Source organism: Falco biarmicus, chromosome Z, assembly GCF_023638135.1.
Source record: "Falco biarmicus isolate bFalBia1 chromosome Z, bFalBia1.pri, whole genome shotgun sequence".
NCBI lineage: Eukaryota > Metazoa > Chordata > Aves > Falconiformes > Falconidae > Falco > Falco biarmicus.
The window spans coordinates 29,299,126-29,316,838 of NC_079311.1; the positions used below are offsets into that span (position 1 = coordinate 29,299,126).

The 17,713-nt window shown below is 41.0% G+C and overlaps 1 protein-coding gene across 1 annotated transcript in view; it reads right to left on the bottom strand.

Annotated features, from left to right (window-relative positions):
• Positions 1-769: 769 nt before the first annotated feature.
• Positions 770-17,713, bottom strand: part of RGMB (repulsive guidance molecule BMP co-receptor b) — a 34,134-nt gene continuing 17,190 nt past the window's right edge. The window contains exon 3 of the mRNA XM_056325712.1: positions 770-17,379. Within this exon, the coding sequence (XP_056181687.1) occupies positions 16,714-17,379 (666 nt within the window). The 3' untranslated portion in view covers positions 770-16,713. The remainder of the gene's footprint in view (positions 17,380-17,713) is intronic.

A 17,713-nucleotide genomic window follows, 5' to 3' on the forward strand; every position in this document is an offset into this window, starting at 1 on the left:
CAGGTAACTAGCAACAGGACAAGAGGAAACACCCTCAAATTACGCCAGGGGAGGTTTAGATTAGATATTAGGAAAAATTTCTTCATGGAAGGGGTGATGTAGGATTGGAACAGCCTGCCCAGGGAGGTGGAACCACCATCCCATCCCTGGTGGTGCTTAGGGACATGGTGTAGTGATGGACTTGGCAGTCCTGGGTTGAAGGTTGGACTTGATGATCTCAAAGGTCTTTTCCAACCTAAATGATTGTATGATTGTATGATTCTGTACCCTGTGGAACTACGTATCCCTATCAGTATCATAATTAAGTGCTATCAATTATATTAAACACCTTTCAGTTCTTTTGTCTGGAACCAGAACTGCTCCATTTGCTTCTGGTACTGTTTGCAAAGGGGTTGTTAATATGAGAGACAGCTGTCTGTTTTAAATTCTTGACTAAACTGGATTTAGGGGGGTTGATGACATTCTTCCTGTAATGTAATCTGCAGATGGATTCTCTATCCAGAACAGAATAGGTGGATCAGTTTTAAAAGATCTTGAACGGAAAATTCTAATTCTACCTCACTGAAGTCTATCAAAACTATCAAATCTAGAAAGGTAAGATCTAATACAGTCTTACTCTTGGCATGAAAGTAAACAGGGCTGGAAAATTACCCTTACCTTCCCAAGATCTTAAGGGTTCACCAAGTCACGTCAAATTCCAAATAAATACATCTGAAGAGTTAGGATCCAGATATTCATCAATTATAATGCTGGAAGAAACACGCAGGGAGCAGATCCTCCATAAGCTTTAATGAAAAAGAAAATGCACATGAAGCACTGCGTTCTCAAGTCTGGTGCTTTGAAACTGTGTTCTTCCCTTCAAATGTGTTGTACTGGGACAGTCTCTAGCTAGTGACCAGAGAGAGAAGTTTCAAGTACATGTCCATGAGCTAACACAACAGATCACCCTGTAGGTCCCCCATATTGCAGCGTGTCCTGGTGAAGTTTTTGAAGTGTAAACTCTATCTGGTATGTTATCCTTGATAGTGCAGCCTTCCCCAGTCTGTTTTAATTCAGTGAATTCATTATAAGATGAATAATATTTACTCTCAGACAACAATACGGCCAGAGTGCTAAAATAAATCAGTATGAAATTACCTGAAAGGCACAGTATGCTCAATTATTACAGTCTGCAAGTATGTATGTATCCTGAAATAAGTTACCTTTGCCAAGCTGAAGGACACAGTGTCAGACAATCACAGGTGACTGCTCTTCTGCAATTTTAAAATCCTAGAGAAACTCCGTAACCATGCCTGCAAGCAGGACAAAACCCAGCCCTAGTAGTTATGTCATGGAGACACAATGGGAGAATCTGTGAAGTTTAAAAAGTTTGTATTATTATTTCAAGTTACAGTACTGAAAATTTTAGGGTTTTTTACCAGTACTGAAAATTAAAAAAACAAAACTTACAGCATCAATTTACTTGTAAATCATCCAATTTGCTTTTAAATTCTTGAATATTCCATCTGTACTTAAGGATCACTCTTGTAATGTGGTGGAAAATTATTCTTAATAGGGAGAACACAATGTTATTTAAGTATAAAACTCAGAAAAAACAGACTTTATTATTACAACCACAATCAATGTTCCCATAATTACAAAAAAGACATTATCATTATTAATTTGAAATTTGCTTATATTAACTGTGAGTCAAGTTCTTTTTCCATTCATATCCTAAAGGCTTAATATATGGGTTTGTAGTGTAATAACATACAGAATGAAGAGATGGACTGAAGCCTACCATTTCTTTACAAAATAGATCTTTTCAATAAATACACCATAAACATTCAAAACTGAGGCAAGAATATTTTTAAATGACAGTATTTTCAATTTTTTCCAAAAATGTAAGAGTGATTTGACTTTTGCATAGATGCAAAACAAATCTCTTTAACTTTTAAGAGATTCCAGAACAAAGTTTGCTTGCAGACTCTTAATTCACCTCCCTCCTTTGTAATTCTTATGATCTAATTTTAATGACAAAGCCCTAGACTACTTTTTCTAGGAAGCCCACTTTATCTACTGCAGAGAATACATGAAGAAAATTCAGTATTTCTTTTCTTTTATCATTATACAGTGTATGATCACAGAATAAGAAACTAAACATTTCTCCTCAGGTGCATTGATGCACTCAGTTTAGTACTGCAAATGCTTTAAAATGTATGTTTTATAAGATGAACTGGTGTTAGTCCAGCATATCAAGGGGGACAAGAGACACAAGGCAGTTATTAGTAATGACTTTTGAACACCAAAATATTTCAGTGTATTTTATTTTATCCTCACCTGGTGCTTCCAAATACTACCGTTTATTCAGCGTTTTTTTATCCCTTAGTATCCTCTATCGGCCGTCAGGACTAACTCAGGTCTCTGTCCCTTGGCCTAGGATTTTTTTCTCCTAGCTTGTTCCTGAGCCCTCCAGGAAGGATCTCTTGATTGCAAAAGGCAGGGAGCATGGCCAGTGCCAGGTGTGCCTGCTGGGGCAAACTGGGAGGTGAGTCAAGCACATTCGCTTGTCTGAAAAATAGCATGTGGGAATTTTGATTACTAAACCAAGACTTTTCGTTGGCTCTTCACTAAAAATACACTCAAAATACATATGTGAGAAATAAAATGAGGAAGCTGAGAGCAGGCATATTGACAGAGACCAGTTCCAGTTTATGCATCACTTCACAAAAGTTGGAAATGAACTGGGTACAGATGTGGTTCTGCTTCTCGTGCTAGGAACTCATCTGTGATTTTCCTCTCTTTTTTTACACTTCAAAACTTGAGTGTTAAGTTGAATGAAAATTTTCAAGTTCAGCTTCAGAGCTGCAGTATATCAGAGCAGTTCTGACAAAACTGATTCTTCTGGAATTTCTCTGAACAGAAGTGCCCATCGGGGTCACGAGTGAGACTCAGAGAACTGCCTGTACCTCTGCGAGGGAGCAAACGGGGAAGAGCTGCAACCTGCCCTTGGTTCTCTCTTCCCTTCTGTTGTAGACATGGCAAGTGGTTAAATGTAATCTTAAAACTAAACATCAGGCATCTGGTTATTTGCCTTGTTGATGTCCCGTGTATAAATACCCTGCTACTCCCTGATGCCAAAACTACACAATGACTATGTAGTTGGCATCATCTGTGGAAAGCGTTTTCTGAAGGGAGCTGTCTCACCAGACACTGTGGATGACTACTCCACTATATCTTCCATCTCTTTTAGGAGTGTGACAGCAAAGTAGATCTGTAAGGCATCAAATCTTTTGATATTTGCCAAACACTGAACCTAGCTGCAAGGCAGATACCAAATTTGGAAGACTGGGCCTGAAATAACTGTTCCTCCACAGAGACAGTGAAGAAAATCTGGATTTCAGCCAGCTGTGAGAGAAGTTGCTCCATAGTCACGGGAACGCTAGCACGCAGCTGTGGAGGAGAACACACATGGGCCCCGTGGCAGCCAACAGCACTCATGGCCTGCACCTCCATTCATGCTTCTTGGGAGCGTGGCAGAAAAAGGGAACTTAATAGAGTTACGTGGTTATAGCCATTTAAAGAAAACACAAAATACCGTCTGCCACCACACTCTCCTTGCCACCCAAATAGCAGACCGGTGGGTGCTACAGGAACTGATCCACTCTTCTGTAACTTTGATTCTTCAACTGCAACATCTTTAAGAATCTTAATTCCTTTGGGAGAGAATAAGTAGCTATAGCACCCACAAGACAGTAATTATAATCCTTTATTTAGTAACCATTTGATCACCTAGACTTAGAAGCTTCAGCTTCTATGGCGTCTGAGCTTTTAGATAACAAGGTATCCGTTTAGTCATATGTAAAAGGAAATTCTGTATTATTAGTGGAAATATTCTTTTGAGGAACCTGGTAAGGAAAAACTGCCTTGGTATTCTTTTTTGTTGTTGTTATTTGGGGTTTTTTGTTGGTTGGTTGTTTTCAGATCCTCTTGTCCCATAATATCTGTTGTCATTTATGGCTTATTACTTTCAGTAACTCACAACTTTTATAATATTGACTTAAAAAGTTTGAGTTCCTCACTGTTCTCAGACTCTTTTGAGCAAGGTGCCTGATGTTATCCTTGCGGGTGTACAGAAGCTTCCTGAAAATGTGAAATACTTGGCAAACACCCCATGCATCTACAACAGGATTTTAGATTGAGTAAGGGCTGGATTCTTTAAGTGCATTTCCCAATCCCTTCCACTCTCTGCACTTTGATTTGCACTCTCCCTCTGCACAGGGCTGGTTACTTTCAGGTGAAGCCAAAGGGGAAGACGCCCTCCAAGCACCAAGATCACAAGGGCAAAACGCAGCTTGACTGATGCAACCCCCTCCTCCCCGATGGTGTGGGGTGGGGGTGTTGCATCTTCAACTCATTTTTTGCTCTGCAAACCCACTCCTACTGCACTGCATGACTTGCTAATGTAGACACAGTTTTCCTTTCCTCTAAGGAAAGCAGGGAAAGAGCAAAGAAAAACTGAAAAACTTTTGAGCAAACCCCACCACGGGTAAGTCTTGTCCAGTTGGTGCTTCCTAGCAAATGTGAGTATGTCTGCCCTTTTCATGCTAGTTCCAATTATTTCATGGTTACTTCAGTTCTCCCACACAGAGGTACAAATTGGCAGAGATTTGCCACAGTACCAACCAGTTTAGGCATTATTAGCTTTTAGCTTTAAGAATTTTAATGGATAGTAAGGTACTCTCCATTTGCACCAAATATTCTGTATTATATTAAAAATCACTGGTTTGTTCTGTCACTTCAGTAAAAATAATTAGAACAATTTACTGTACTTGCTGAATGCAGTTGATAAAGTGGAACATGCCTGAAAAGACAGGTTCTGATGGATTATCCTCACTTGTTCACAATTGTATCTTCCCTTGTGTATGTCACCAAGAAAGAGCCCTGTGGCAGCCACTGCAAATGCAAGCTTGTATGTTTCAAATATCTCAAGTGCTTTATTATTTCTATGACCATTATTTAGATACTAACTACTCTTGGTTTTATCTTTTAACATGATTTTAGAAAGTGAAAATATGCATAGTTTTTATGAGTTAGCAGAAAGTACTGCACTATTTGCTAATCAGAAAGAACTACTTGAAGTGCAAGATGTTTATTTACTAAGTTCAGGTTCATTTTGTTTTGTAAATTCACTTTAAACTGTGCACTCTTTGTAACAGGATATACTTTGTTTTCTCCTCTGCTCTGCTATTCAATCTTCTCATACCATAGAGATAACTTTTTATAATTAGGGTTCTATGTTTCATCTTGAGTAGAAGGTGGGGTAGGTAATGTTCTTTCTCTTGCCAGATACTCAGAGGAGCAGTTTGAGCCACCAGAGAGAGCTGCACATCCAGCTATGTTGGACTAAGTGAGCTACTGAAATGCTTCCCTGCATGAAGTCGGAGCACGGCCTCTGCTTTAAGACTGCATGCCTGTGAAAGCGTAATACCTAAATGGTTAAAAGAAATCTACCTCAAATGTTTATGTGAGTAGTCATATGTCAACAGTAAATACCGATTCCCTAAACTTACTAGCAATGGTCAGTAATTTCAAAGAATACAGTACCCTGAACACTTTTAATATGTATGATTTCTTTTCCTGAAGCATTGGGAATATTTGGTTGTTAATTAGATGTTAAATATTTCATAATTAACCATAAGTTTCTTTGTATTTATTTTCAGCTGAGTAGTTCAATTTGACAGGTGAGATTTTCATGCCTCCTATGGTCTGTGTATTTCTCTCAAACCTAATTCACATGTAAAAATATGTATGTTAGCTGCACTTTGAGTTCCAAAATGGAGCAATGTTCTTGTAATGAATTCCAAAACTGAAAATTTGAGAACTAGATGGTCGGCACAATCAGTTTCAGAGCTTTCTAGACTGTGAAGTGAGCCTTGTTTTATATTCCCAGTGAAAGAACAATCAGATTCTAAAATGGCCACTACAGTACAAACATAAAGAGGTCATCATGGCTATTTTTATGTACTTTGCTGTTTGAAACGAGTATTTCCAGGAACACTTACAGCATCAGAAAGAGGGATGAGAGCAGAGGTGCAAAGCATCATCAAACCTAAGAGAAGACCTTTAAAATCAATGTCTCAGTTGTTGGACAAAGGAAGTGAAACTTCCATCATAGATTTGGATATCATTGTGCAACCCTTAGAGTTCATGAAAAAGAGCAAAGAGCAAAGGAGAGATTTTCCATCAATCCACTGACCTTAATTAAAGTCTAGGGCAGTGCTTCTTAGCCTTATTAACCTGTACCTGACCTCACTTAATCAAGTCTCCTGATAGCAATAAGGGATATGTCAGCTTTTCTGGGATGCTGTGGCTTCAAAAGCTTGAGCTCCTGCTGTACTCGAGGAAGCAGGCAATCTGTGCTTACAGGCATGGGAAATGAAGACTCCCAGGAGGGCAAAGCCTGGGAACTGGTGCCTTGCAGTCCCAAGAGGACATTCTGCCCCACCTGCAGGTCTGCACCTACAGAAGAGATTCATTGCCCTGGTAGCAGGTGGGGGGCCGGGAGCTGCACCTGGTGGAGCACCCAGCTGGCTGCACCTGAGCGCAGGCAGCCAGGGAAGTGGCAAGTGACAGCAGCGCAGAACTGCTTGCTGTGGGGCAGAGGTCCCCACTGCTGACCTGAGCTAGGTCAGCACCTAAGGTTTGCTGCTTGCTGGGGGTGTGGATCCAGAGCATTGCGGGGAGGCTGCCAAGGCTTCTCTGGCTCTCAGCCTGTTCCCCTCTGCTGCTCCTGCACGAGCACCACGCGGGCAGGGGACACCCAAAGCACTGCAAGGATGACTGTGGCTCCAGAGGCAAGGGCCAAGGGCACCAGAGCCCGGTGGTGTCACTTGCCAGTGAAAGAAGGAGCTTGAGGAGGAGTGGATAACAACCACTTTTGCAGCTGGTATCAGTTATGGGGTTCCAGCTTTATGGCTACCGGGACATTTTGAGGATCAAGGACAGCTAACTGCTCCCACCTGACTCAGTGTGACAAAACCTCTTCTGAGGTTTGCCAAGCGTAGCTAACCTGGTAAGAAAAGCTTTAAACTAGGAACAGCAAGGGAGGGAGATGATGAGCCATGATCAGGAGAGGAAGCTGTGGCTTGGACTGACAAGCAAAGGGCACAGAGTGATGTGGATGGGAGGGACCTTGCAGCCAGCAAAGCAGGGTGGAAGGGCGCCCAACCCAAGTGTAGGCGCACAGCTAAGGATGTGCACAGAGGGCTGCGTGATGGCAAAAGCTCTCACACCCTTTCTGGAAAATCATCGTGACCGGGTGCCTCTCTACATGCTTGTAGCAGGTAGTCACTAGGGACTTCACCTGCCTGTCATGACTTTTCAAATACAACTGACAAGTGGCTTAGTGACTATGTCTGCCAGATCCTTCAGGATATTGGAATGCGTCTCATCAGGTCCCATGGATCTGTGGACGTTCAAAATGTAGGCTCATCGGCAAATAGGAGTTTGTTAATTTACAGGGATTACAGCCTTTAATCACTGGAGACTTTAGACACCTAGATTCAAACACCTGCAGTCCTCAGAGCCTGCACGCAGCTGTTGTATAATCTGGCAGTAGCTGAACGTCCTCAAATTTCTATATTAAATTTTACTGCCTTTCTAAATTTCTGCTTCTGATCGCACACCCACGCTACACCCTGGATTCAAAGGTCTGAGCAGCTCAGTGCTCATCCAAGAGGATACATTCCTATACTTGTCTTCCTTCACAGTTCAGGGTCACAGGCATTTTAATTTGCCCCCAGATTGCCAGACTGCAAGGTTTTTCCCTTGTGGCTTTGGCAAGAGTTGTCTTGACATAAGCCCAGAAATGGGACAGGTATTATTAGGAGTAGAAGGCTATGTTATGAACTTCTTCAGTCTAGGCAGAAAACCTCTCTGATTTCTCCTAGAAGTGTGAGAACACAAAACTCTATTTAAACCTCACAATGAAATACAAAATTTTCCTTGTGAGCTACATATTTGCTTGTTTGAATTAGATTTGTGGGTGTCAGCGTGGAAGGCATTGCTGAAAACCTAGAGATGAAATGGTAACTTCAGCTCCGCTGCTTCCTTGCCAACATAAGGCATTCAGTGTAAAGAATTTGAGAAGTGTTTTGATCCTTTATAGAAAAATGCAGTTAATAGTGACATCTATGAGCTTGAAACAAAGCTTTGGAGAGTACAGGGAGGCAGGGGAAAGAGCTTCCCTGAGATTCAGGGACACAGTGCTCCCGTCAAGCCTGATACACCGTGCTCTAACCCCTATATTCGAAGTTATGTGTAAGGGTGAAATAAATGAAGAACGGAAGAGTTGTACTCCCCCTTTATGTGTAGGATAGACAGAAAGATTATTCTATAGTTAAGGAACAGAAGTGAAAAGGATTGGCACTGGGTATGATCGTCAATAAGATGGAGGAATGCCTAATTGTCTTAGAAGGTCTAAACCACCAAAGAAAATCACACTGGCACATTAGAAAATTATATCCTGAGAATAGAAGTCAAGTAGCCTCTATACATACTGATCCATACCCACGCTTAATCTCTAAGAACCCCACTGAGGGGAAATTAGCGGCAAAACCAAACAAGACACCACTTAAATTGTCACCTGGGGAAGTTTCATTAATGATCGTCAGATAACCTTTACTGTCCACAATTAAACTGCAGTTAGCAGCTCTATGTTTAAGGCAAGTAGTCCACCAGAGGCCAATATACTGCCATTTAACGACTGGCAGTTCAAATATCCAGTAAAAATACCCTCTGAGCAAAGATGAACTTGGGAAGCTTTTTACTTCTTGTCATTAGACTCAATCACTTATAAATGAACTGCTTTTAGATCACAGGGTTGCAGGTTTTGGGTGTTGTTTTTTACGTAGCATGTTGACTTTAAGGATTTGCACTATAATTGCTAACACTACCAGGCATGTGATCCTTTTTTAATACTGAAAGATCTGGTAAGATTTTTACTTTTGAAGTGAACCTCCTTGTTTCCCCCTCCCGCCTACCCTGCTTTCGCTCACATCTCTAACTGGATGAAATGGACCTTTCCCGGTGAAACTAAATGGGAAAAATGGTTCCAGAAGATCATGTGATGCACTCCAGCTGCTGAAAGCTGTTTGGTCTGTTCGAGCCAGTGTAGAACTAAGCCAAAGCAAAATCCTCTGAAATGTGCAGAACTAGAGATTTCACTGTACACTCCTTCTCCCAATGTAGAGGAAACATCCTAACACTCTTTTTTTTTGAACAAATTTCTATTGTTTGGCTCATTTTTCACAGTTGTGAAGTGAGACTTTTTACCAAAGTCTAAACCCAGAAGTAGAAAGCATTTCCATTTGTAAGGGTCCTCTATTTCAGTCATTGAAACAGTCACATCAGGATTACCAGGCTTTCTGAACTGGTCAACAATAAAAATGCATGCATTTAGAGAAAGCCAAAAAGTAATTCATAGTCTTACAAGGGTTACCTGAAGCTCTGCTGACAAAAAGAAACTCTTAGCATTTCTGTCATGCACACCTACTTGCAGAAAACTTTCAAGGACTGAAACACAGAGGGTCATCACTGGAGGACTCGGTATTTTGTGACTGAGGAGACTTAACTAGTTGCAGGGAGAGGGCAGAAGAGTCTGACTGACATAGACTTACGTGCATCTGAAATTATTTCTCACTGCTTTTTCTTATTATAGAGGAATATCTATATCTGATTTCCCAATGGGACTATTTATTGATCTATTTAGCACACGTAAAGGCCATCTCATTTGCAAGAAGGGGTAAGACTTCTGATTTTTTTATATACACGTTAAAAAATATTCTTCTGAAATGGTGGCATTCTAAAAAAATCACAAACACTACTTGTGCAAGCCACACTTTTAACAGGAGTTTACAGGATAATTGCTAAATTGCTAAAAGAAAAAAATCCAAACTTTGTTTTTTCAAGACGTCTGTTCTGGTATCACCTCTCTCTCACAGCTTAGTATCAACCTATTTACTTTACAGAGAATTAGTTCATCGTGTTTTAAGCAAGCTGGGGAGAGATGACTGGCAGCAGCTGAAGCAGCAAGGACTAGAAGGCGGAAGGTCATGCCAAACCACTGGCACTGACTGCATCAATGTGAAGACAAAAGGATTAGAGATGGCACCACAGACAGCAATGTACGTTACGTTTTAATTTGTCCTAGCTACCATGAGGGTTTGCTGCTGTTGGGCTCTCTCTGCAGAGAGACAAAGTTAGAGAAAAAGTTACTTCTCTGACATGAGATGCTACGCACCTATAGAAAGCAGGAGTGATGAGTTTCAACCATAATGCAGTCTTTGAAGGCAGGTCTGTCGTCTTCCACAGACTGGTATGAAAAAGCTGAGAAAGGACAGTGCTGGATCAGGCCCTTTTTTCTTATAAAAAGGGGTGAAGTTAAAGGATTTAATCAGCTATAGCTACTGAGCTATTTGGATGGCAGATGTTACAGACACCTGCCATTATTCCAGGGGTGAGCTAGCTTCCAAAACCACCTCAGCCATACACTGGACGCGCTGTTCAGGCATTGCAGTGCTAAGCACAGCATGCAGACATTTGGTTTGCACTGCTATCTGTTTAGAATTTTTGAGAGCGAGGTGTCTTGGAGCAAGTAAGACTGTCAGGATCCACAGCAGGGGTTTGTAGCTTTTAGCTACCCAGGATGAAATACTGGGGTAAAATTCTCATAGGACTTGACAACCCCAGCTCAGAGGCAGTGCTTTCCTCCACCAGAGCACCCAGCTAAGGAGGCAGCTTGCATTTCTATTTATTACTACCAGATAAAAGCTGATAAACCCAGTAGGATAATGATTATTATGGTCATCTGAGAAGGCAGGAAACCTTTGTTTAAACACCTCCTTTACGTAATTTTAGAGTGGGGACTCCAAAAAGGACAAATCTCTTTTAGTTTCTAGTCAAATACATTAGTAACTTGGCTGCAAGATATTTGAGGGTTTTGGCAGTCTCAGCTGTTGAAACTGTTCTGCTTTCTATAAAACACTTGCATAACAATGGCAGCAAGTGACACACCAAAGGACAGTCTAAAAGATAAAACGCACCAATTAGAAAACACAGCCCTTGCCCCTGTGCAGACTTACGTTACATACTTTGTGTCATAAATTGGAAAATGTAAACAGTCTAGGAATTAAAGGCCAAAATTAAGATAAGAAGCCTTACCCACTATGATCCCAGTCAATCTCTTCTTTTTTGTTCCATCTGCTGGTTCTTTCCCCCCACCCCGAGCTGCACAGGGAGGGGAGAAGGGGCCAGTACAGAAAGGATGGGATGGCCTTGTTGCCTTCTTCATTTCAAGAGAAATGAAATACTGAAAGTTTCAGTGTACAGGCCAGACCAAGGTCAGGTGTCAGGCTGTCAGAAGCCAACGTGTGTCCATCAGTCAGGCATCGAAGATGGATGTGGTGCTGTGCAGGAAATGCTGGCTCACCTCTGGCAAACACAAGTAGTCCCTGAGTAGGAACCTAGGCTGGAATTTAAAATGTACCCATCAGGGCTGGACTAATTCCACCTGACTTTAGCTATTATTAAATCAGATATTAGCTATTATTAAATTAGCTGCTTGGGTTTCCCCCGCTGCTGAAGGGTATCAGTAGGCAAATCCAGAGGATTATTCAACCCAACCTACAATATTTCCATTTACTCCACTAACTACATGTTTAGTCTACTGAACTTAGGTGAAATAACTCTAAAGTATGCCTCCAGTCTCTTTCAAGACGCCTAAGACCCTGTTTGGATAAAGCTATCCCTTTATAACAACACAGAAAGGCATTTATTTGGTAATAGCTCCTGGCTGTTAAGGCACTGGCACTCCCTTAAGATGTGAAAGATCAAGTCAGAGGAAGAATGCCAGCAGAATGCTTACCACACCGCTACTCTATAAACAACTCTTATCTGCCAAACATGAGTGAGCAGGTCTGATACCTGCCAAAAAAAGTCCTGCAAGTAAATCAGGCAGGTTAACAACATGTGAATCTGACCAGGGTGCAAGTACAACCCTCAAGACTGCATTTGCTTTCTCTGCTTGGCAACAAAAATTCCTTGAGGGACTTTACTGGACTAAGAGGAGAGAAGTAGAGATCGTAAAGGAAAGTCTGGGCTCAAGCTGAGGCTTTACTGTGTATCTCAATTTTGGATTTAAGCACTTCACATACCACCTAGACATATTTTGCAGACCCAGCCTTCAGCACATACTATCACACAATGACACATACATAATTCACATATATAATGGATCATTACCCTCCTATTATGATGTAGAAAAAAGCGCAAATTAAGCTTTAAAAGGCAGTAATCTTGAAAACAATTCATATAAATAAAAGTTAATGGCAATCCACATACAACACATGAAGTCATTTTTATATCTACTTATCAGTTCTGGTGCACACTCCTGCATGTATGCAAAAATCTGTCATCAATCTTACTGTTCACAGCTGATTTACTATCAGCAGCTTTTAATTTCAATGAAGTATAATTTTACACAGTCAGATTAAAGGAATTCTGAATCAGATCAGATGCAATTTTTGTACATCAGCATCATAATAAATTTACCTGCATACCTGATCTGTGGCAATGTTGCTCTCCAAAACAAGCTCATTAGTAAGAATGACAAAATCTAATTAACTTTGACCCTCACAATCCTTGTTTGTTTTGAATACAGGTGGAGAGAACTAGCAGCACAACACGGAGAATGCTTATCTTGTAAACAACAACAAAGAATACTTTATTTAGAAAAGGGAACCATTACTAGTCATGTCTAGGCATTGTATAGATAGCAGTCTTTCATATCTGGAATAGGCAAGACAGAAAGGAATATAGTCAGTCAAGACATAAATTGGAATTAAAATAACCCAAAGCATGAAAATTTCAGTGTAAAACACTACAGCTGTACTTGTATGAATTAAATGAATGCAAGATTTGAAACTGTGCTGAGTCTGCCAGAAGAAGGCCACAAGCCACTTGGGCTTTTTTCAAAACATGTCCACTAATGACACCCTCATTAGGTAGTGCAAAGCCTGCAACATTGCTTGCTTCACTTTGGGGTATATGCAAGTAAATTGCCACTCGCACATCCTCAAAACCCATGAAACAAATGCATAGTATCCATAATGCTAAGGTAAAAGAACGTAAATAGTTGGCGATCCATTTTCTGGCAGCACAGCAGCAGATTGAAGGGAAATGCATCTCTGAAGGGCCCTACCATGACTATAGGAAGAAAAGCCAGGTTGTTCTCAGACCCTGCGTTCTCTCAGGTTGTGTTCCACTTAACAGGTGCTCTGTGCACATTATTCTTCCAGCCAGATTCTCCAGAAAGAGAGAAAAAGTAATTTTTTGTTGGACAGTCAGTTGGGAATACTATTTCTTTTTTTAATACCCTTTTTTAGGAGCCATATATACATAAAAATTGAAGGATTAAGCACCTGGGTGATCTGCTCAGTTCTGTGACCTGGTTCCTAGGGAAGCTGTCAGACTTCACAACTACAGAGAACTATCCTCAGCCGCTGTTAAGAGCTCTGTCAGCATAGGATTAGGAAATACTCTGGTTAGAAACGCTCTAGCAGATACTCGGAATAATCTTTTGAATAAGCCACTAATATTGAAGGCATCAGCCAACTTTTTTAAGACAAAGGCCAACAGACAGCATCAGCAACAGCTTTAGTTGTTGCATTAAAGTACTGATGATCATGTTATATTGTCTTCTGTAAGTCACCACCTTTGAAAGTAAGCTCTTACAAATGCAATGGCCACCTTCTGCATACACTAAACATACACATATTTAAAGCTCCCTTTGCTTTCTACAGCCATTCCCACAACGATGTTATCTACCACATAAGATTGCTCCCTACACACCTCAAATTCTAGCTGTAACATAAGCTTAGCAAAACAACCGTCAAAGTTGTGTTTATTAGGTCTATCTTTCTTGGCATATATCTGACGACTTTTTTTTCAGTTTTGGCACTTTCAATTTACTTTCATAATGTGTGATTAGCCCTGCAGCTGAAATATTACAGCTCCCATGACTTAGCAGATCATCTTGTTATACAAAGTTCTGCAATCTTACGGACACTTGTCTATCATTTATTCTTTCATTGCCTCAATCTCTTCTTCAGATTTACAGCAAGTAATTTTCTCTTCCAGGGCTCTTCTGATCTGAAAGTTCTCCAGTAACTTTAGAAGATTTTCATAATGCCTCTCAAGATGGATACAGCCATATCGGATCATTGTGTTCAAGGTCTTCTAAGTATCTCTGCAAACACTGCAAAGAAGCTGTGCAAGTGGGATCCCTGGGGGGATGGTTCCTGTTGTTGGCTTCCCACACACTGCCTCTTCAATAAACTGCCCTGGTTTGCAGCTGCTGGTCATAAATTTCACTACACAGCTTATTTAGCAGAGGGGAAACAAGCATCTGTAAGGAAGTATAATGATTGTACTCAGCACATTCCTGTCCAGCAAGTGATGGCTAGGAGACAAACTGGTGCTTTATTAATAGATTGCCTGCCCAGTACGTGGCCCACATCCCAATTTCTCTGCACCCCACCAGGGGTCACCAACACCACATTACAGATGTTCCTCAGCAGGGCAGGCAACTTTATTGTTCTATCATAATAAAGTATTTACACACTGCACAGCCACTCTTTTACACAAGCATATAGTTATTGGTACATTCATGAACCACATAAAAAAGATTTTGCAAAGACTGACACATTGTGGGGTTTCCAAGCATGAAAAAAAATAATCTGTAGCCTTCTAAAAGACAGCCATTTGGAGGGCCTGTCAAAAAAAGTATTCCCTCTGAACTTAAGTTCTCTCCAGAGACCACTCCCTAGCTTCAAAATATCCCCATTTGGCATTAACTAAATCTTGGCAATGACAGACATCAAGAATGAACCTGTGCAAATAACATTTTCTCAAGAAATCCCACAGCAGGAACAAGAAAATGGAAAACCTTTATGGGAATTACTACATTTCTGAAATATACCATGAAGCTCACAACTCAATGCTGGTATACATCTATATACCGTTATTTACATACAGGATCTAGGGACAGAGAAAATTAACTAGGATATGGTGCCTGCCCAATAAGTATGTGCACCACTGCAAGCCACACTAGGTTCATCCCTCAGCTTTCAGCCATAAGAACTTGAGAAACTGAGAGCACTGACGAGGAAGTTAAGCCACACAAAACAGGAGGAAGCCTGTCACCATCAGGTGAAACCACAGGAGCCACATTATCACATATCATAAATCCACCAGCCTAACTCACCTGGAACAGCACCCTCAGACAGCACAGACAGAACAAGCTGCCAATAGCCTAGTCTAAAATAAAGTTTTACCTTCAGCCTTAACCCAGCTCAGACTACTGTTGTCTTAAGTATTCCCAGAATAACAGCTGTATGCAGTTACCCATCCATACTGGGAATTAATTAGTTACTTTGAGAAGACTACTACCGTTCTTACTAGTCAACAGTCCCTCATCTAGCCAAAAGTGTCTCCATAAAAACTAGTTTCATTCCATGAATAAACTCCATCTCCCTCCACCAAGGCAAACAGTAGCTCAAGTTTGCTCAACAAATGCAAGTGCTATTTGAGTCTTCTTCAGACAGCACTTCTAACACATCCATCCAGTCTCAGATGAACTGTTTCAAGAGTAGAATAATCCCATCTTGGAGCTGGGTTTATTGCAGCATGTATTAAAGTTTCCACTTTTTGCAGCGAGTCAAGGCACTAAGCAAAACCAACTTTCAGGCCACCAAATCATTCTTCTCTTATCTCCTCACTAAAAGTAGTCAGAGCCTGCGGCTCACTCCCCTCCTCCTTCTGAATGTATGCTAGAATTAGCACCTAAGCAAGGGACAGAATTCAGGCTTGTGATTTCTTCAGTCCGTCTTGGAGAACGACAACCCTCAAGGTTAGATGCAGCTGCAATATTTATGTTACATGCTTACGCAACTAGACCATTAGTATCTTTCAAAACTATCTTCCCCACTGGTCCCATAAAGCTATGTAAGTCTAACTCCAATGCATTCCCTTTTCTCCTTTTGAAACTCATGCCATGAAACTAGGAAATGTCAGAATTACAAAGAACGTTCTGTAATTCATGCTATCCAAGATGGTCATCCGAGTTACGGCGAAGCACTTCACTCTCCCTCCAAAGAAGGGACTGGCCATTTAGAATACAATTCCATTTTTAATGTTTTAACTAGTGAACTCAGCAAATCACCAATGTCATTATAGGACAAGAGATGTGCTGTCTCTAGAGGAAAAGAATGACAGAAAATCCCCACAAGTTAATCCCCACAAGCTAATCCAGTTAAAAAATGTGTTAAACCAAGTAGTACTTAGAGGGAACACTGAGTATTGTATGTACACGTTTGTTTGTATGTATGATACATAATTACTCAGACATAAATATTTAATATATAAAAAATAAAGTGCTTTCTCTCAAGTCCCAATGCAGGGACATTATAAAACATTTCACCAGCTGCAAAACAAATAGATACAAAGAATACTACATCAAACACACATGAAAACAGTTAACACAACATGTACAATCTGGTGGGTGTCTCAAGAGAAAAGATCCCTTCATATACATGGTATATACACATATACCCATCTTTACTCAATATATTATGACAATATATATTTCAAAACTTTGTTATAGACAAAAACCCCCTACAAAAACGCAACAAAGATCGAGCAAAGTCCAAGACTAACAAAGTATTTGCTACTCTTGCCCACATCACCACCTCCACTGCTGGGAAAGATATGCCAGTGCTCTTTTCTGGGGTGCAGTGCCTCCACATCCTGCAAGGCACTGTGAGCAGCAGCTGTGAAGTTAGTGTCACCAGTGGTGAGTAAGTCAAATACACATGAGTAAAAGTAGATGTCCTTCACCAGTATCTTCTCATGGCATTTGGTGGTGGCAGTTTCCAGCGTGTACACTGGCTGGATACGAGCAGCATCACCCTGAGGGAGCAACTGCCCCATCACAGGCAATGGCAAGTGGCCACTATCATCAATACGTTCACTTGAAGGGCAACCATTTACACACAGCTGCAGATCCTGGGTCTCCTCATAGGCCATGACCAACTCTTGAGGCATGCGAATGGCCAGCGTTAAGTAGTGCCCAAGCTGGCGTATATACACCGTGGTCCCAATGTACCTGGCATGCATTTCGACGTATTTGCCACTGACTTTCTCCACAATTTGCAAGCTCTTGATGTTCCCAGCACCTCCACTTGTTGTACCATCAACAAAAGCTGCAGGCAAGTCATCAGTCACTGCTTGATATACTTTCTGATCTGTACAGTCTTGGTATGATTTAAAGATAATAGTTATCTGCGGGGGTGGGGGGGTGAGAAAAAAAAAGGCAAAGTTAGTGGAAAAAAAAAATCATCATTTCAACCCCATTTCCATTTTGCAGCTGAACATATCTGGGACTGCCTACCATGTCAGAGGCTGAGAGCTGTCCCTGAAGGAAAACAGTCTGTACACATGCTTAAAGCAGGATTTTACCAGATGGCAATTGTTAAATTTGTTCTTCAGTTGGCCTGGAAGCATATCGGCATGTGGCAACAGCCACACGGTCAGGAAAGGAAAAGGCTTTATATTTAATTAAGCATCACAATTCCCTCCTGCTTGGTGGTTTCTTAACACTTTGGAATGCATCCTA